The 20,599-nt window shown below is 36.5% G+C and overlaps 1 protein-coding gene across 1 annotated transcript; it reads left to right on the plus strand.

The window, feature by feature from the left end:
* Positions 1 to 355: 355 nt before the first annotated feature.
* Positions 356 to 15,297, plus strand: IDO1 (indoleamine 2,3-dioxygenase 1). Its single transcript, XM_028124025.2, has 10 exons — positions 356 to 610; positions 4,559 to 4,654; positions 4,772 to 4,891; positions 8,094 to 8,212; positions 9,401 to 9,415; positions 11,151 to 11,250; positions 12,016 to 12,133; positions 13,150 to 13,201; positions 13,620 to 13,768; positions 14,789 to 15,297. Exons 1-10 carry the CDS (start codon positions 515 to 517, stop codon positions 15,103 to 15,105), a joined length of 1,182 nt encoding a protein of 393 aa, XP_027979826.1. The 5' UTR covers positions 356 to 514; the 3' UTR covers positions 15,106 to 15,297.
* The last annotated feature ends 5,302 nt before the right edge of the window (positions 15,298 to 20,599 follow it).

The raw sequence follows: 20,599 nt of genomic DNA on the forward strand, positions 1-20,599 counted from the left end.
TGACTAATAGTTCAATGTACCACAGGTTGCATTTTATGGCTGCCGAAATAACACACTGATATTTCATAGAACCCTGGAGATTTTAAGGAAAGCCAATGACAGTGCTGACTAAATGATAGTTTAGGACTTGAGCCAGGTCAAATTCATTATCTTAATTCAAAGATTTAAAAGGTCCCATAAAACATGTTTTTTTCTGGTTACCTATTTTCATTGTTTTTGTGATTTCAGTTTCTTTCTGACTTCCCCAATGGGAGTAAACAGATGCTATTCCCACTGATAAACATTTCATAGGAACATAAGCTTTCAGTTTCTTCTTATGATGAATAGTGATGCTTTCATGGTTTCATTGTTTATCAAATTACAAAGAAAGAAAATGAAACTATTCCAAAAATGGAAGTCATTTCTTACCACCTACGTGATAAGTTTGTGGTCATTGGCTATGGCAAACCTTATAATGAATAGATGCTCTGAAACCCCATCAAACTGAGGAGGACCAACGGAGGAAACTGCAAGGATGGCACATAATAGACTTCTTATGGAAAGTTCTCAGGAAATTTTTGAAAAATACCATATAGATGAAGAGGTGGGCTTCACTCTGCCAAATCCACTGGTAAGATGGGGCACTAAGATATGGGCAAAAATGTTTTATTATCATTGTTTACCTGGACAAGTTTACTTCTATTGAACAAATGTAGTTCAGTAATTTTTACTAAACAAATGGATAAGGCAGTGCCAAAATTAGAGGCAGAGTTTTAAATAAATATTTCATACTTAAAAGTTTGCCTAGAAATTTAGTATTAAATGCACTTTTTAGCTACCTTATGCAGATAAGGAAAGTGATGAGATAAGGAAACTATAGAAGCATTTTGGTTTAATACAACTGCATTTTTGGAGGGCATTTTGAAAAAAACCAAAGTAATAAATGATCCATGAGTCAAAGGAACCCCCTTTCTTGGCTGATATACCTTAAATTGTATGAAGTGTATGTTACTGCTTTGATTAGGTTTTTGAGATGGTATATCAAGCAACTGTGTGTTGTATTAATACTGCTTGTTGTTACTAAGCATGAGTCAAGTGAGTCTAAGCTACCTTTTTTTCTTTTTACAAGCTTTGCCTTCAAATAGCAAGACATGTAGGGTAAATGTTTGCCTTTAAAACTACATTTTTCTAAGTTGTATTCCAAAGAATGCCATGAAAACCCTCTTATTATCTACTTCAATTATTAAATATTTATATAACAATTTATTAAGCAATTTACAAATATTCTTACTCCATCTTCACAACCATCCTAAAAGTTATCCTAAATTTTCCTGATGAGAAATTTAAGCCAGGCAGAATTTAGGTAATTACCCAAACTCACATAGCTAACAATGACAGGGATGGAATGTGAACCTGACTAGTCTGGCTCCAGAGTCCATGACCTTAAAATTATTATAATATGCTGCTTCTCTTAAGAGAAGAAGATATTGTGACGCTGGGTGGCTCAGTCTGTTAAGTGTCTGCCTTTGCCTCAGATCATGATCCCAGGGCTCTGTGATCGAGCCTCGCATTGGGCTCCCTGCTCAGCGGGGAGCCTGCTTCTCCCTCTGCCTGCCACTCTGCCTATCTGTGCTCTTTCTCTATCTCTCTGTCAAATAAATAAAATCTTAAAAAGAGAGAGAGAGAGAGAGAGAGAAGAAGATATCATAAGGCATTACTTCTTCCCTACCCCACTTTTGGGTTTAATAAGGTTCATGAAATTCCATATGATTTCTAGGAACCAGTTACATGTTGTGACAATTCTATATACAAGTATATATCTATTTATTATAGCTCAAACAAAGTCTGTATTCTAGAGGACATCTTTTATCTTAGAGAGCAAGAGACAATGAGCGAGGAAGGCGCAGAGGGAGAGAGAATCTCAAGCAGACTCCCCACTAAGCCCAGAGCCTGATGCAGGATTCGATCTCACTACGCAGAGATCATGACCTAAGCCAAAACCAAGGGCTGGACACTCAACTGACTGAGCCACCCAGGCACCCCTAGAGGGCATCTGTAAATGCAGCAAATATATTTTTAGTAGAGATCCAATTTAACTGTACTTAGAGATAACATTCTGTAAATACCTTATATAATACAGGCAAATCTAAAGCAAATTCTTCCTCCCAATCTAATTCTTCTCTTCAAATTATTAAGTTAATTTAATGTTATTGCTAAAAGTACCTAGTTTACCTTATATTGGCAAATCAGTAATACTCAGACTTGTTACTCCTCCATTCAAGCACACCAAAGTGCCAGAAGAAGATGGTTTTGAAAATATACTTATCAGTGGTACAAGAACAAAAATCTTTTCCAGAAACTGTGAAACCTCGTATCATTTTTCCCCCACAGTAAGTTCTCTTAAAAATTAAGACATTATGATAGTTACAGAGACCTCTAGAATACATCCCAAGGGGTAAAGCAAAACCCTCAAACCAAAGCAAAACAAAACCGTTCCCGAACTACTTAAAAAACAATGTTGCTACTTAAGATGCTTAGGAAGTTAGATCATGTCCTGAAACAAAAATAAATTAGGGCCTACTTTTATTTCTTCACTGAAGATCTTTCCTGGAAATTATAAACTCAAAAATATCCATTTCACCTCTTATAATCTATCAGCTTTTTATTCCAAAGGAAAATAATGTGTCTTCCAGTTCCACATAGATACAAAATACATTCTCTAATCTAACAGAAGTTGAATGACCCTCTGTGTTATTCTTCATTGATTCATATTATACCATTTAAACACTCTCCAAACCAGAAGTATATATATATTTTTTAAAGATTTTTTTTTAAAGATTTTATTTACTTATTTGACAGAGAGAGAGATAGCGAGAGCAGGAACACAAGCAGGGGGAGTGGGAGAGGGAGAAGCAGGCTTCTCCTGCAGAGCAGGGAGCCTGATGTGGGGCTGGATCCCAGGACCCGGGGATCATGACCCGAGCCGAAGGCAGATGCTTAACGACTGAGCCACCCAGGCGCCCAAAGATTTTATTTATTTATTTACTTACTTATTTGAGAGAGAGAAAGAGACATAAGCAGGGGTAGCGGCAGGCAGAGGGAAAAGCAGGCTCCTCGCTGAGCAGGGAGCCCGATGCGGGACTCAATCCCAGACCCTGGGATCCTGACCTGAGCTGAAGGCAGACGCTTAACCGACTGAGCCACCCAGGCGTCCCTGAACTAGAAGTATATTACTGATTGAATTTTACATCTGTCAAATAGGTTATCATGATATATAACAACAACAAAAATTCCATTATTTGGGGAAAATAGTAACAACCAAAAATTCAGTTGTGCTACATAGTAAAACACACAACAAAAAAAAGATACATGTATTACTAAAAACACTAGATGATATAGCATTTGTGTAGTTAGGGAGAAAAATTCGGAGAAACAAGAAAGGTGACTATCTAGTGCTTGGATCTTTCATTGTTAAACATCTGCCCTAACGGACAAAGCCTGGCTGATTATATGCAGCAGGTGAAAATGTTTGAATTTTATGTTACATTTCTGTCTTATAGCTTACTTATAATATTAGCTTCATTTTGTAGCTTAAAACTTCACCCACGTTGGTGTGAGTTGATCTCTCTATTTTTGCTATGTCTCCGTAGTTCAGTATGGATGACCTGAAGGACATGTCTGGAAACAGCTTAATGAAGGAGGCATATGGCAAGTTGTTCAGAGATCTGAATCTCATTTCAGGATGTTGTCTAGGTCTTTTGTTTGCATGTTTTCCCTTGAGATCAAAATATAAATATAATAAAATCCAAGGAGACACTTTTGTTTGGCTTTTATTTGCACTTACTGGGTGAAATATAAGTCTATAGTACCAAAGCAAGCAATCAATATGTAAATATACAGTATCTCCTACATGTCCAGTACTGTCCCAGGTTCTGTAAGAAATATAAAATTAAAAGCATGATAAAATCCTTGCCATCACGTAGTGAGATTTTAAAAGAGCTTTTTCAAAGGTGGAAACAAACGTTCATTCACAACAAACTATATATTCAAAACAACTTCATAAACTGAGCTTTATTTTCCTTATTTATGAAATGGAGATAACAATCAACATTTTAGGTCATTATAATATTTAAATATTTATTGAGCAAAATGCCTAGTCTGTTGCTGACATCTAATAAGTCTCATTTTTTTCCATTCAAAAAAACTTAAAATTTAGCCAGGAAAAAAATAAATAGCAGATAACAATAAATTACTTAACAATGTAAAGGTATAATGCATAGGATGCATAATTGGGATTGTAAGTGTAGCCTGGAATAATCAGGATGATTTTAGTGGAACTTTTGAGGTGACCTGTGAAAAAGAGGCAGCAGGTAAGAGTGTTTGAGGAGAAGAAAAGAAGGTCACGAGCCCTGGGTGTGCAGGTGGTAATGCAGGGACCGTAGTTACTGGACAGGTAAGTGTGTGACAGGACAGCGTTGCACAGAACTGATCTAGAGGCAAAGTAGACTATCAGTCAGAAGCAAAACTGCTTTGTAAAAATTTTCGCTACTAAATAAAAGTCCCATTTCTTTTTTTCAAGGAGGAGCTACCTCCGCCTTATGATGAATGGGTTTCCATCGCTAAAAATCTGCCTGAACTGATTGAGAAAAATGAACTACGTAAAAAAGTTGACCAGGTTTGGAAAAGCATTACATTCATCTTCCTCTATTATAGCTTCTTAACATTTTTACCTTGGCTTTGAAGCTGTGCTGTCACCTGTATTGATTTGAGTCAACCTCTCTTTTATTCTCAGTTAAAAAATCACAGTATTGATGCCCTCAGAGATCACAAGTCGCAGCGCCTTGCCCATCTGGCCCTGGGGTATATCACCATGGCATACGTGTGGAATCAAGGTGATGGAGATGTTCGAAAGGTTTGAAGATTTTTTGGTATTTCTTAGGCTACATGACAATTTACATCCAATTTAATGTAAAAAACATTCTAAAAGTATTATAACTAGATTTTGTGATGCTTGGGTAACAAAAAAATTAAAAGGAAAACAATCATTCACTGATTTAACATGCCAACTGCTGTCATTGTTGGATTTTTAATCTCTTATTTATGTAACACCCTTGTTCCAGCCTGTGTATATAGATGTACGTTCTGTGTCTTTCACTGAAATTTACTGTAAGCATTTCTTAGTTATTACACAATCCTTTTAGTCATCATTTGAAATCACTTTATAGTTTTTCATTGAGTTCCTGAACTTTATTTATTCAATCCTCTATTGATAAATACTGTACTTGTTTTTAATATTTTACCATTGTAAATAACATGATAATCAACATATTTGAATATGAAACATTTTCTCTATTTATGAGTTGTGGGAGATATGAACATATTATGGCTTTTCTTAGTGTTAAAATGCTATCTTACATCTGTCAACTTGGAAGAACATATGGGTTTCACTCTATTCTTGTCAACAGTAGATAACTTTAGATTTAAAATACTATTTTAAATCTTGTATTTTATTTGGCAACCCTAATTACAAGAAACCAATACAGACTGTAATACCAACTCTTTAAACCACAAAGAGATAAAATAGATTCCAGAAGCATCTTCTGTCATTTAGGGAATATTTTTCCCCTTTTTGACAAAGGGGAAAATTAAATTAAATTAAATTAAATTAAATTAAATTAAATTAAAATTTTATCTTGTTTTTCTTTCCACATCCTGTTTAAATATACAACACATATTGTCCACCTATGTGATGTGCATCCCCTGATATGGAAACAAAAGGAAAAAGTTGCTCTGCATAATCATGGGAACATCTTATACTTTTTTATAATTATCAAACTATCACGTCTAGAATTTTGATTACACAAAAAGGTATAAGATAGCCGGACAACCTAAGCACAAAGCCTCACTAGACTTGCTAGAATCTGAGTCTAGCTAAATGTGTAGGCATTGTATAGAAAAATCATCAATAACAAAGGGCAGCATGTGCTAGGTGCAGAAGCATGAGAGAGTTGAGAGTAGCATGAGAGTAGTTGGTATAATAATGAAATACTTCAAAGATGTGGAACCTGAACTATTTCTTGAAAGATTGGTAGAGCTTATCTAAAGAGGAGAGGAGCAGAAAAGGGAAAGGACCAGCAAAAAATAATATGGAGACCAAAATGTACATGGGATAATCAAAAGACAATAAATTTATGCAAGTGGAGATCAGAATTATAAAAGAAAACACGAGTATATATATATTTTTTTAAAGATTTTATTTATTTATTCGACAGAGAGCGACACAGAGAGAGAGGGAACACAAGCAGGGGGAGTGGGAGAGGGAGAGGCAGGCTTCCTGCCAAGCAGGGAGCCCGATGCGGGGCTCGATCCCAGGACCCTGGGATCATGACCTGAGCCGAAGGCAGACGCTTAACGACTGAGCCACCCAGGTGCCCCACGAGTATATATTTTTAATTTATCTAGTTTTTGTATACCACATTATTCCAAAAAGGATTTTAGAAGCCAGCAACAAATATATTTAAGTGAGGAAATTGTAGGAAAGAAAAATAAATGGATAAAAAATAAGATACATCAATATAAGGCACAATTTGCTTCAGACTGGGCTAGAAACTAGCATCTGAGTTTCTTAGTTACTGCATGTTTCTAATAAAGATGTGTTTGAATATCTCTTTTCTTTTTCCCAAGTCATTTTAAATTAACTTTTTAATTAAGCAAACTTTCTTTTGTTTCCCTTTGATCTTTTCTTTAAATCAGAAAAAGGCAAAAATTTCCTTTTGAAACGTGTAAATCATTTGCAAACCAAAATATTTCAATTCCCAGAGGCACAAGCTCTGCAAGGGGAAGCACATATCCAGGTGTTACTTTGATAGCCAATGTTTCTCCTTCTAACATTTTGTTCTCTTTGTTAAACCATCTTTGTTAAACCAGATGTATTAAGTTAATACAAAGCCACTTAGGTTATAGCTCCCATGATTTTTGCAGAACCGTGGAGTGGGCCACATCGTCATACCACCTCTACCACTGCAGTCCCACTGCCCACTACTCCAGATGAGCTACACATCCCTGTCCTTTGCCTGGTTAGATACACATATTCCAACCATTGGCTTCTAATGACAAGGGTAACCTTAATTATTACATGGGACCATCTAGTTATAAACCAAATGATAGTTAGATGAGGAAGTCAGGCAGATAAAGAATAAATGGTCAGCATTATGACTAATAGAGCAGTTGGAAAACATGGCTTGCATGTGTGGCAACAATGGGCCTGCTAGGTAAGCATTTACCCTTCAGGATTGCCCAGGGAGATAGGAGCCTTTTAGGGTGTGGCCAGATAAGGAGCAGAATCCTGAGTAATAGGCTCAGGAAAAAAAGGAGTTGAATACAAAGTTTGCTGAGCTGCAGTCCCACTCCCACACTCAACAATTAGATAAGCCTCTATACCTCCTCTGAGGAAAGGTGAGTGAAAGAGCCAAGAGTGTCACTCCAATTGATATAATCTGCATGGAAATAGAAAGGCTAAAGGAGATCCTGCTGACCCAAGTAAGTCTTCAAGGATGAGCGCCAACGTCACTCTATGGCAAGGTTTTCTAAAAAATCATCCAGGAGAGTTTCTGTCAGCACTCTGCTCCAAGTATGTATCATATCCCAAAATCTTAATTACAAGTGACTTTGAATTTCTTGGAGACAACTGATTTTATCCTTGTATTGCCTGTAGTTAAAGAGCTTCTTGCATAGTTGCCTAACAAATATTCATGGGATGGATGCACGAATAAATAAATGACTGCAAATAACTCCCAGGCCATTAGAAAGTCAAGGATGCATCCTTTGTTCCTCGTACCCTCTACCTCCTTTTGCTCTCTCTCTGACTAGATTATGTCCACATCAACCTACGTCTAAAACATAAACATTTAATAATTACCAGGACTAAGTTATGAAATGAGGAAGAGAAAATTACGATTGTTTGGTTTCAGAGTGCGGTTATGTAGAACAGCTCATGTTTTAGCACTAATAGAGCAGTTGGAATGGTAGCAGAAGAAATAGCAGGAAGGTAGCAGGAAACAGAAGGAAAGGGAAGACACTTCAAAGGTTAATACTAAATTTTGTGTTTTCATTAGGTCCTGCCAGAGAATATTGCTGTTCCTTACTGTAAACTCTCTAAGAAGCTGGGTCTGCCTCCTATTCTGGTTTATGCAGACTGTGTCTTGGCAAACTGGAAGAAAAAGGATCCCAATGGGTATGTGAACTATGATTATAACAGGAACTAAAGAAGTGCATCCTACTTGCATCAATAAGGCATTAGTCATTGGTTTAATTTTTGGCAGAACAGCTTTCTTCTCTTTTTGGGGGTATGATTTCTTTTGATGGCATATCTATAACTACAAATATATAAGAGAAAGGTGTGTAATTATCATACAATGAAATGCACCATCTTAACTGTTCAGTTTGGTGATTTTGACTGTTCTATATACATGGATAGCCCTAAGCAAGATACAGAATATCACCTCTGTGGCTCTTTCCATTCAATTTTCTCCTGTACCTCCAGGTAAAGATATTCTGATTTGTCACATTAAAAATTAATTTTTTTCTGCTATTGGATTTCATATTAATGAGATTATAGAGTATGTACTCTTTTGTGTCTGGCTTTCCTTATTAACATGTTTTGGTGTTTCTACAAATTTAATTTTTAACTATCCAGTTGAGTTAAAGGGTTGACACATTTTTAGCAGTAGAGATGGCAATGCCTGGGCCTTTGGTGCCACCTGCTGAGGATCTAGGCCCCTCCTCTCCTTTAAGCAATGCGATCTGTTACAATAACGGGACCAGAGACTTGTGGTGCCCCAGGGCTTTGAGTGTGTATCTGCAGAGAAGTACTATAGACGGGGAACCATAAAACAAAAGGATTTGGTCTAGAAAAGAATGGGAAGTTACCAGAGAGGGAGACAAACCGTGAGAGACTCTTAACTATAGGAAACAAACAGGGTTACTGGAGGGGAGGGGCATGGGGGGGATGGGGTAACTGGTGATGAGCATTAAGGAGGGCACTTGATGCAATGAGTACTTGCTACTATATGCAACTGATGAATTATTGAAATCTACATCTGAAATTAATGATGTGCTATATGTTGGCTAATTGAATTTAAATTTAAAAAATAGTTAGTAACAACTAGTTTGGACTAACATGTGTGTTCCTTGAATATTTAATTTTTTTTACTTACAAAGCCCTAAGTTAAGTGTTTGCAATGCTTAGTTGATATTAAAAAAAACACACACACATATATATTTTTTCTTTTTTGTGTATATCTTAACTTTGATAGGTAAGTAGCATTAGATCGAATAAGAATAACTCAAAGCCATTTGATTTTTAAATTGATTTTCTTTTTCTCTTCCAATTGATCCATTGTTTCACGGCTGCTTTCACAAGGCCTATGACTTACGAGTAAGTATTTGATTCTTATTTTATTATAAGAATTGTTATTCAAAGTGAGTATAGGTTTACCAATACCCTCCAAATGTACTTTTTTAAAAGACCAATTGAATTCAAGCAAAAAATAACTCAAATAATTGTTTAAAGAGCAAATAATCCCAATCCTTAATTAGATCTATGACTGTGATAGAACTGTGTCTGCTTAATATTATAGCTATAGATATATACAAAAATAGCACTTGCATATATAAAAATGTAATTAATAAGCATAAATGCAAAATGCACATACATCTGTGTGTCTTTGACTTAATGACCGCAGTGGCCAGATACATAAACCTGTTCTTTTTGACCCAATCCTTACCATTTTTAATCTATGTACTGAGCGGAGGCTGGGAGCTAGTGAAACAAAGGTAAATATCCTAGGAATAATCCTGCCCTGGTGAGGAAAGCAGATATAGGAAATTTATGTAAATTGTTTTATGATTAAGAGGAGAGTAAGAGGATAAAGGGCTGTGAACTCTAACTAAATAAAAGGGATGAAGAAGGAATCCCTGTAACAAGTTCTTTAAGCTGAGTTCTGAAGAGTGAGTAGGAAAGAATTAAATGAGCATTCATAGTGGAAGAAACAGCAAGAGTGAGGGCCTCAAAGTGAGGAAAATTTTGATGCATTATCGGAACTCAAGGAAGGCTAGTGTTGCTCATAAGTAGTGACTGACAGACGTAGTGTGGAAAAGGGATGAAAAAATAAAGTTAGCAAAAAGATTATGTAGGACTTTTGGCTATGATTAGGGGTTTAAATAGTATCTTAAAATCAATGAAAATCTATGGAAGGTTTTTAAATGGGAGGATGATATCATCAGTCTCATTTTACAGATGAGAACTCTGAGGCAGAAACAAGTTGCAGAAATGGACTGGCTTCAGAGACAGTGAATTTAACCAACATGAATTTCATAGATCTACAGATATTGAGACCTTGTTTGCATTAGTGCAAAACTTCAATAAAAAAGAAAATAGGGGGCACCTGGGTGGCTCAGATGGTTACATGTCTGATTCTTGGTTTCAGCTCAGGTTATGATCTCGTGGGTCGTGGGATAGTGCCCCTCATAGAGCTCTGCACTCAGGGCAGAGTCTGCTTGAGATTTTTTCTCTCCCTCTGTCCCTACCACTGCTTGTGCTCTCTCTTTCTATCTCTCTTTCTCTCAAATAAATAAGTCTTTAAAAAATAAATAAATAAATAGTCTTTTTAAAAAAAAGAAAGAAATAGGGTCTAATCAGTTATTTGCATTTCTCGATTTCTTTGTAAAGCAGGTAAACCATTGAAAAATTGAATCAGGTTCACAGATAAAAATATGGATATAAATATATTTATTTAGTAGCAAAAAGACTACTTAAAATTATATTTCACAAATGTCTCTGTAAGCATTGAATATGTATAAATATATAAATACGGTAATATACATACATCTGAAAAATTAATGAGAGAATAGAAACAGAGATAGTCTTGGAATTTCTAGTCCCAAATTCTAAAATGGAATTTCAAGTCCCAACTTAATCTACTATTAGATCTTAGACAAGGGACCTAACCCTCATATTCCCAAAAATGTAACATAGATAGTAAAACCTATCATACTTCTCTCACAAGACTTTTTTTAAATTAAAATGGAATAAAAATACTTGAAAACTGCAAAGCACTCAAATATACCAGTATTTTTGCTAAATTCTTGAATTCCTTGACTTATTTTCTTAGGAACATGGACATTCTGTTCTCGTTTCCTGGTGGAGACTGCAGTAAAGGATTTTTCCTGGTTTCACTGTTGGTGGAGCTAGCAGCTGCTTCTGCAATCAAAGTAAGTCCATCCCAAATAGCAAATTTTTATCTCCATTTGCATAAGCAGAGCGATCACTTAGTAACTGAACTATATTATGCATGAAATAACTCTATCTTGACTAAATACAGCATTCAATTAGTTAATTGGATATAAGGGATCATCTGGTAGAAATACTTTATTTATTTTTGTGTATCACCTAAAATATAAAACATAAGACCTATTTATTTATTTATTTATTTATTTATTTATTTATTTATTTTAGAGAGAGAGAGAGCACAAGTGGGGAGGGGCAGAGGGAGAGAAAGAATCTTAAGCAGGCTCCACGCCCAGCAACGTGGAGCCCGATGTGGGGTTGGATCTCTTGATGCTGAGATCATGACCTGAGCTGAAATCCAGATTTGGACACTTAACCGACTGAGCCACCCAGGTGCCCCAAGATCCATATATTTAGAATTAAATTTAATACCTTAATAGGAGAGATGCATTTTTAATGCAATTTGGCATTGAAACTAGATCACAGAGTGACATGAATCTAATGGTTTTGACTATTAGAAATAGAACTGAGACTATATAAAACTAAATGATAAATAAATAAATAAAAATAAATCCAAGCTTAATTAAATATACGGAAATTAGTTAAACAATAAAAGGGTTCTCAGCCCAAAAATGAAGTGGAAATCCAACATTTAATTTGGGGATTAAGAATTAGAAGAATTTTATTCTATGCCAATATTTAGTGCTAGGAAACCTTACATGTTCATCTTTTTTTTTTTTTTCTTTAAGGTAATTCCTGATTTATTCAAGGCAGTTAAAAATGAGGACCGGGATACTTTGCAAAAAGCACTGTGTTATATAGCTTCTTGCCTGCGCCAAGCCCGTGAAGAGTTTGAACAAATTAATGGTAAATATTGTATGCATGAAAACATTCAAGGCTCGCAGTCACGTGCTTCTGATTTTCTGAGACTAGAGTTGTTGAGAAAATGGAAGAAAAACACTCTCACTTAGTGGTATGTTTTCCCTTTATCTCACTAAATAACTATATTTTCCCGTGGTAGGTTTTATTATGTGCATTTTATGGATAAGCTAATCTAATGGAGAGATAAGATAAGTGGCCCAAGGTTACACAGGTAGTAAATTGTGAAGCCCGGCCTCCTTAACTCTAAATAATGTCATTGCCTCCCACTGAAACCATGGAGAAACTTGTGGAAGGTTCAGGCTGTTTTAAGTTCTGAAATACTTAGCTTCTGCTTTATAGGAACTCCCTGCAAATTCTGCTTTTTCACAAGATAAGTAAGAAACAACATAGAAAAACCACTGAGCTCAGAAGTTATTTCAAAATTAACAGCTAAAAAACAGCAATAACTAAAAAGTACATAAACAAGGATTTACAAAAAAAAAAAAAGTGTGCCCTGCTGGACAGCCTTAACAATATGTGATTGTGTTACTGCTGATTGGTCCTTGGCAAAAAGATTGACCTTTAAATCAGAAAAGTTAGTAACCTTTGGGGAGGGAGACCCAGGGATGGTGTCCATAGGGCTCCTGAGGCTCTTATTTCTGTTTTTCATTTTGTGTAGGTTTGTTTCTTTATGTAAGTAGTTTATCTGTTCTATCAGTAAGCATATGAAATAGCTTTAAAGAAACGTTGACAGTTTAATTGGTCTCCTGAGGAGGAGTCAGTTGGGCCTGACTGTGTGTTAGGCTGTGTGTCACCCCTACGGTAGACCCTGTTCAGTGAACAGGGGGCTCCCCTCAAAAAGGTCATGTGAGTGAGAGCTTGTAGTTAGGGACTTTTTCTGCACCAGCTGACATAATGCCTTTCCTGCAGCCTAAACCGAAACCCACTATCAATTGTTTACAATATCTTGATCTCCTCTGAAAGTCTGATAACTGCTTAAACACACCTCATCTTTTTTACAGAATATGTGGACCCCAGCACATTTTTCAATGTTCTTCGCATATACTTGTCCGGGTATGTAATCTCATGCTTGAATTTGTTTTCTCTTAAAGAATTAACATAAAGAACACATCAAATTCCCACTGATGGTCCCCACTATCCATCGGGTTTAGGAAATAACTCCTATCATAAAATATATTTTGCAGAGAAAGAATAGACTGTTATGGACAGGAAAGGTAGTCATTTAGAAAAAAAAAAAGGAATGATCTTTGCTAGTGCAAAGGTAAAGTTCCATTTATAGAATACTTATGCCAGACTTGTTCAGAACCATGTTATTTGTCACTCTCAAACATGAATATGAGTGGAAGGAGAGTGTAGAAGAATAATGAAGTTGATCTCATATCACTTTCAATTCATCCTCTATTATAAGATTTTATACCTGAAAATTTGGCAATTATCCAAATAGTGATTATTTTTTTCCTTCCTGGCCTAGCTGGAAAGGCAACTCCCAACTGCCAGAGGGTCTGAAGTATGAAGGTTTCTGGGACACTCCAAAGCAGTTTGCGGGGGGCAGTGCAGCCCAAAGTAGCATCTTTCAGTGCTTCGATGTTCTGCTGGGCATCCAGCAGAGCTGTGGTAAAGGTGAGTGGACAATGACAAATAATAATCATCTCATATGTTAATACAATAGTGTTTTAATATCTAAAAAGTAACTTCTCATCAGCATCTCATCTGAGCTTATTTGATACTTTTAGAAGAATTAGTAAGGCAAGACTATATTGTCATCATCCCATTTCACAGACAACCAAGCAGGAACTTCTAAGTTTCTTTAGAGGCTAAGTGATGCGCTCCTTATTAACCAGCTAGAAAGCAGTGAAATCCGAACCAAAACCCAAGTTCATCACCCTCTCAGTCTTGACATTTGGGCATACATATAAGACCTGATTGACTGTGGGGAAGCCCATAGCACATGTTCTGAAAATGTACGATCAGATTCAGAAAGAGAAAGTCACCTGCAAATGGGATGGGACAGAAGTTGGGTAGAGACATGAGTGACAAGGGGAGGCTTGGCACTGCTCTTGATCAGCTTACTGCCCCAGCAGCTCAAACTGAAAGATGCACCAAAGGTAAAAGATGAACCACATTCATTATATTCCTTCTAGGGGTTTAGAGCAGGCAGAAGAAGCTCCAATAAGAACTTTGTACTTTTCTCTGTTTTCCTAAACTTGTACTTAATAGTCAAAGGAAAAATCATTGGCATAGGTGAAAATATCCTTTTTTTCTTAGTTAATTCATTTATTTAAAAATTGTCCCTTAAACTCTCTCAGACTCAGTGTCATGATTGGTCAAGTATAGATTATATACACCCTATCTATATCATCAGCTTTTTAGAAGGATCAACTACAGTAGGGAAGTGAGAAAGGACACACAAACGAAAAACTTTATTCTGAAAGAATGAGTTCAGCTCATTTGGTTTTCAGAATTAAGTATATATTACAATAGTTATCATTACTAATAGCAAGACCAATAGCATTCTCATTGCCTCATGCTGCAATGGTGATATGTGATCTCCTACCCACTCTGACCTCACTCTGCCCTTCTTACCTGGATTGGGGAATGCTTTGGCTTCCCTACTACCTAATCTCTCTCTTGTTCCTTCAGAATTTGCTGCCAGATTCCTCCAGGAAATGAGAAACTATATGCCACTGGCTCACCGGGAATTTCTTCTCTCATTAGAGTCAGGGCCCTCAGTCCGTAAATTTGTTCTTTCAAAAGGTGATGATAAGCTGCGGGCAGATTATAATGAGTGTGTGAAAGCTATGGTCTCCCTGAGAAACTATCATCTGCAGATGGTAACTAAGTACATTGTGATTCCTTCAAACCAGCAAGAAAATAAAGGAACTGGAGGCACTAGTGTCATGACTTTCCTGAAGAGTGTAAGAGGTACAACTGAGAACTTCCTGCTGAGAGATAATTAATGTAACTCAAACAAGGGCACATTTTGTCAAGACAAAGATGTATATATATATCAGTGTCACTGCTCATTATATCAGACCCATGAATTAATAATACACAACTCTTTAATAGTACTTATAAAAGATTTCAAAATCGAAAAAAAAAAGATTTCAAAATGCTTTTCCAGTATCTGTGTCTTCCTTGTATGAATATAATAAAAAGAAATTATATTAGATGTATTATAATCTATATTATGTAATTAGAATATAATGATGAATTCAATAAAAATTGATATGATATAATAAAATGTCTAAAATTTGCTTTATTCATAACTATAAATAAATACTTCTCCAGATGAGACCTAGTCTACACTGCTACCTTTTAGCATGGCTAATCGATTCCTGTACTTTCCCTACAGTAATATCACACTTGTTTATAACTACCTATGTACTTGTCTATATTCTCATTACACGATAAGCTTCATGGTGTCAGGGATACTCTTATCATTTACTGACCCATGCCTCCCCCAACCTTAGAATATACTTTACAAATATCTGTTGAATGAATATATAAAAGATTGAGTGACCTCATGAATAAATTAATCTGGACTAACAAGAAGAGGTCACTTTTGAAATATAATTTCTCCTGGGAGGTCAGGGTTATCTGGCACTCACAGTCTGGCATGAATTTACTTAATAATGGAATCTAAGAATGCTGGAGAGGAGCTTAAAAATTATATGAGCCTGACTCATTTTAAAGATGACAAAGGTGAAGCTCAGAAGAGTGAAGTTGCTCACTTAGGGTCACACAGTTACTTATAAATTGGAGGAGAACTTAAGTCTGTCGACAACTCATCTTTTTCACTGGACTTGATATAGACCAGGTTCAAGAGGAAGGGAACTTGGGGAGGAGAAGGGGAGGAAATGAGATGTCTTGACAGAATCTCATGAGGTAGTAGAAAATGATTAGCTAGAGATTGGGTATGCTATTAAAGATGAGAAGAGAAAAAAGGCACAACAGTTACCTGAATGCAGAATTAGCAAGAACTTTCAATTTATCAAAAGCCCAGGTTGAGGAGATGGGTTGAGTGCACACAAGCAGAGTCAAGGAAGGAAATGTAGTCACATATTTCTAAGGGCAAACATCTAAAAACTATTTTAACATTATTTTTCAAATACACCCTAACCCAATGAAATAGATGAAATCTCCCCGCTTATAGCAAAATTTCACTTGATTGTGGAGAAAATATACTAAATGTCAATGGTAATAGTTTTTAGGTGCATGGGACACATTTTCTTCTTTATTCTCCTGTCAGTGTTTCTGCAATAAGCATATATAAGTTTACAATGAAAAAAAGTATGGGGCCACCTGGGTAGCTCAGTCAATTAAGTGTCAGACCCATGATTTCAGTTCAGGTCATGATCTCTAGGTCATGAGATCGAGCCCCACATTGGGCTCCATGCTGTGCATGGTTCCTGCTTAAGATTCTCTCTCTCCTTCTGCCCTTCCCCACTCCCCGCTTACATGCAGGTGCAATGCGCACATGCTCTCTCTCTTCCTCTCTCTCAAACAAAAAGTATGCATGCATGCATGAATATATGCATGCAGACCAAATACATGTATGTAATTTTTAAGGGTTGGCTGGAAAGATCATCATGTCTTAGGACCTGATGCAGTTCAGAAAGCACTTAACTGAGAGGAGACTAACATGTGGGTTCCATTTTGCACATCTATCACTTTTGTGACCTCAGGCAAGTCACTTTGTATTTCTGTACAATGAGCATCATGATTCTTGCCCTGCTTCATTCACAAGGTTATTACTGAATGAAATATAGTGTTGAAATCTTAGGAAACTACAAAGTACTACCAGAATATAAGTAAGTAAATTGCTAAGGATCATTTATTGGCTCCAAGTTAAGATTTTTATCTGTCCTGTCTTCCACACTGATCACTCTGGCTTCACAACTACATACCTAAAAGGTACACACCAGGAATTTCTCCTCCAGAGTTGGTTTTACCTAATTAGTAATAAATCACCTTGACATGCAAAACATCTTTGATTCCCTCAGCCAGATGCTGCACCCACATCTTCTCTTTAAGAACATCACATATTTCAGGCCTGTAGGGATGAAAAGTAGGTAGAGGGAGGGAGAAGGAGGGGGCATTATCCCTAACACAGCACTGTTGTTAGATAGGTTATAGACAGACTGAAACCAGGTTTCAAGTTCTCCACAAAGAGGGTGGATGCTTGTTCCTCAGAGGTTATTCTCTTCTATCTGTCCAAATAATAGAAATCATGATTCTTGTTTTTCTTCTAACTCACTCATCTCTAGACTGGAAGATGTACAATAAAATACTGGATATGTTTCTAAAGAAGTCCTGGTATTCTTGCATCCATGTCATGTGGCCTCTGCTCATCCCAGTGAGTGCTCCTGAGGGAGGGGTCGTTGAGTTACTGGAAGATGAAGGTAGTCTACTATCATAAGAGAAGATTTTAGCTAGATTCAGTGGATTCTTAGTAACATGGGTTCCATTTGAATAGAATTAACAATAATTCCATCCCACTCTGTGTTAGTAAAATCAGAAGTGTATACCAGTATATTCCCCACACGTCGTTTTCCGTAAGTGAGGAAAACTTACCTAATAATAAGTATCTTTTTCATATCAAGGAAAAGTGTTCCTTTCACCCTTCCCTCTATAATTAACTTTTGCTCAATAAATGATTGAAGTTCCTTACATATAATCCATATCATGTTTTTTCTCACTCTAATATATTAGATATAATATTACATGATACAGAGGGAATTCATACACTCTGGACTCCTTATACCATTCTGTAAGAGTTAATGCATAGAGATGTACAGTTCTTATTGTGAGCCATGAGCTAAAGATAGGAATTTATTCATTTCCACAGAATTGTCTAAAATAACAATAAACAATTGAGGGACGCCTGGGTGGCTCAGTTGGTTAAGCATCTGCCTTCAGCTTAGGTCATGATCCCAGGGTCCTGGGGTGGAGTCCCACATCAGGCTCCTTGCTCAGCTGGGAGCCTGCTTCTCCCTCTGCCTGCTTCCCTGCTGCTCCCCCTGCTTGTACTCTCTCTCTCAGACAAATAAATAAATAAACAAATCTTTAAAAAAAATTGAAAAATTAGAAGTTCAAACAGATTAAAAATTTGGCATATAAACATGCACTTGGTCTCTAAGGTTCTTGCCAACTCTGAGATACAATGATCCATACAACACATGAATCCCTCTCCAATGCCTCTGACAATATAGAAAACTCCTATTTGGAGCTTACATATATCAATTCACTTAATTATTTCAATGAGCCAATGAGATAAGCACTAGCTACTTTTAAGGAAATTGAGACCCGGTGTAGTTCAGTGTCTTTTAAAAGCTACACAGCTAGTATATGGCAAAGTGAAAGATTAAACCCAGGCAAACTGACTCCAGAATTGTCAAACCACTACAGAATAAAAATTCCCCTAAAGGAAAAACTGTCTGTACATGGGAACTCTGCTCCTCTTGACCTTTGCAATAGAAGTATTGGGTACTTGACTGCATGGGTATTCCCTAAAATTTCCAACTCATGCATGAATTTTTTATTATGTTGTAGTAAGGAGAGTAGTGGAGGTAGGGTGGTATTTTTGTTCCCATTACTGCTATTTTGTCAGCCAGCCCTAGCTTTCTAAAATGGAAGTTCAGAGGCATATTCCTGACTTAGAAGTTGTCCTGGAGAGCTTTTTGTGGCTGTGGTTTTTTCCATTGGAACTATAGCCATGGAAACTTAGCCTAATGGGAACTGAGCTTAATAGGAGCAAAACCAGTGTCTGGAAATATGTGTCCTGTATGGGAGAGAAGGTAGGAAATTTGAAAGTTGGAAATCTGCTTGGTAAAGGATCATTTGCTTGTGTCTACAGTGCTGAGTCCATTCACACTGGCTTTACAGTTGCAGTCAAAATAATAGACGAGAAAGTTGGAATGGGTACAAATAGTCCAACCTGAGGTGAAAATGCATTGCTAATTGGATCAGCCTTCTACTTTGGATCTTTATAACTATTTTGAAGATAGCAAGTACGTGTACTTAGTATAACTCAATACCATAAAAGCCATACGTGAAAAACCCACAGTGAATATCATTCACTTTTCCCCTAAAGTTAGGAACATGACAAGAATGTCCACTCTCACCACTGTTGTTTAACATAGTACTGGAAGTCCTAGCCTCAGCAATCAAACAAAAAGAAACAAAAGGCATCCGAATCAGCAAAAAAGTCAAACTTGCACTCTTCACAGATGACAACATACTCTATGTGGAAAACCCAAAAGACTCCACCCCAAAATTGCTAGAACTCATACAGCAATTCAGCAATGTGGCAGGATATAAAATCAATGCACAGAAACCACTTGCATTTCTATACACTAACAATGCAGCAGAAGAAAGAGAAATTAAGGAATTGATCCCATTTACAATTGCATCAAAAACTATAAGATACCTAGGAATAAACCTAACCAAAGAGGTAAAGAATTTCAACTCTGAAAATTATAGAACACTTATTAAAGAAATTGAGGAAGACACAAAGAAATGGAAAAACATTTCATGCTCATGAATTGGAAGAAAATATATTGTTAAAATGTCTATGCTATCCAGAGCAATCTACACATTTAATGCAATTCTTATCAAAATATCATCAACATTTTTTCACAGAGCTGGAACAAATAATCCTAAAATTTGCACGGAACCAGAAAAGACTCCAAATAACCAGAGGAATGTTGAAAAAGAAAACCAAAGCTAGTGGCATCACAATTCTGGACGTTAGGCTATATTACAAAGCTGTCATCATCAAGACAGTATGATACTGGTGCAAAAACAGACACATAGATCAATGGAACAGAATAGAGAACACAAAATGGACCCTCAACTCCATGGTCAACTAATCTTCAACAAAGCAGGAAAGAACATCCAATGGAAAAAAGACCATCTCTTCAACAAATGGTGTTGGGAAAATTGGACAGCCACATGCAGAAGAATGAAACTGGACTATTTGCTTACACCATACACAAAAATAGACTCAAAATGGACGAATGACCTAAATGTGAGACAGGAATCAATCAAAATCCTAGAGGAGAACACAGAAAGCAACCTCTTTGACTTTGGTTGAAGCAACTTCTTGCTAGACACATCTTCAAAAGCAAGGGAAACAAAAGCAAAAATTAACTATTAGGACTTTAAGATAAAAAGCTTTTTCACAGCAAAGGAAACAGTTGACAAAACCAGAAGACCACCTATGGAATGGGAGAAGATAATTGCAAATGTCTTATCAGATAAAGGGGTAGCATCCAAAATCTATAAAGAACTTACCAAACTCAACACCCAACAAACAATCCAGTCGAGAAATGGGCAGAAGACATACAAATGGCCAACAGACACATGAAAAAATGCTCAACATCACTTGGCATCAGGGAAATACAACTCAAAACCACAATGAAATACCACCTCACACCAGTCAGAATGGCT

This window comes from Eumetopias jubatus, unplaced genomic scaffold (assembly GCF_037043125.1).
Source record: "Eumetopias jubatus isolate StellerSeaLion01/CBP00866 unplaced genomic scaffold, mEumJub1_p1.0 scaffold_2, whole genome shotgun sequence".
NCBI lineage: Eukaryota > Metazoa > Chordata > Mammalia > Carnivora > Otariidae > Eumetopias > Eumetopias jubatus.

Coding starts and splice junctions, on each gene's coding strand:
- IDO1 (XM_028124025.2), top strand. CDS start 515: ATGGCACATAATAGACTTCTTATGGAAAGTTCTCAGGAAATTTTTGAA. Junction 11,251..12,015: donor CAGCTGCTTCTGCAATCAAA/GTAAGTCCATCC, acceptor TTTTTCTTTAAG/GTAATTCCTGATTTATTCAA. Junction 12,134..13,149: donor AGAGTTTGAACAAATTAATG/GTAAATATTGTA, acceptor TCTTTTTTACAG/AATATGTGGACCCCAGCACA.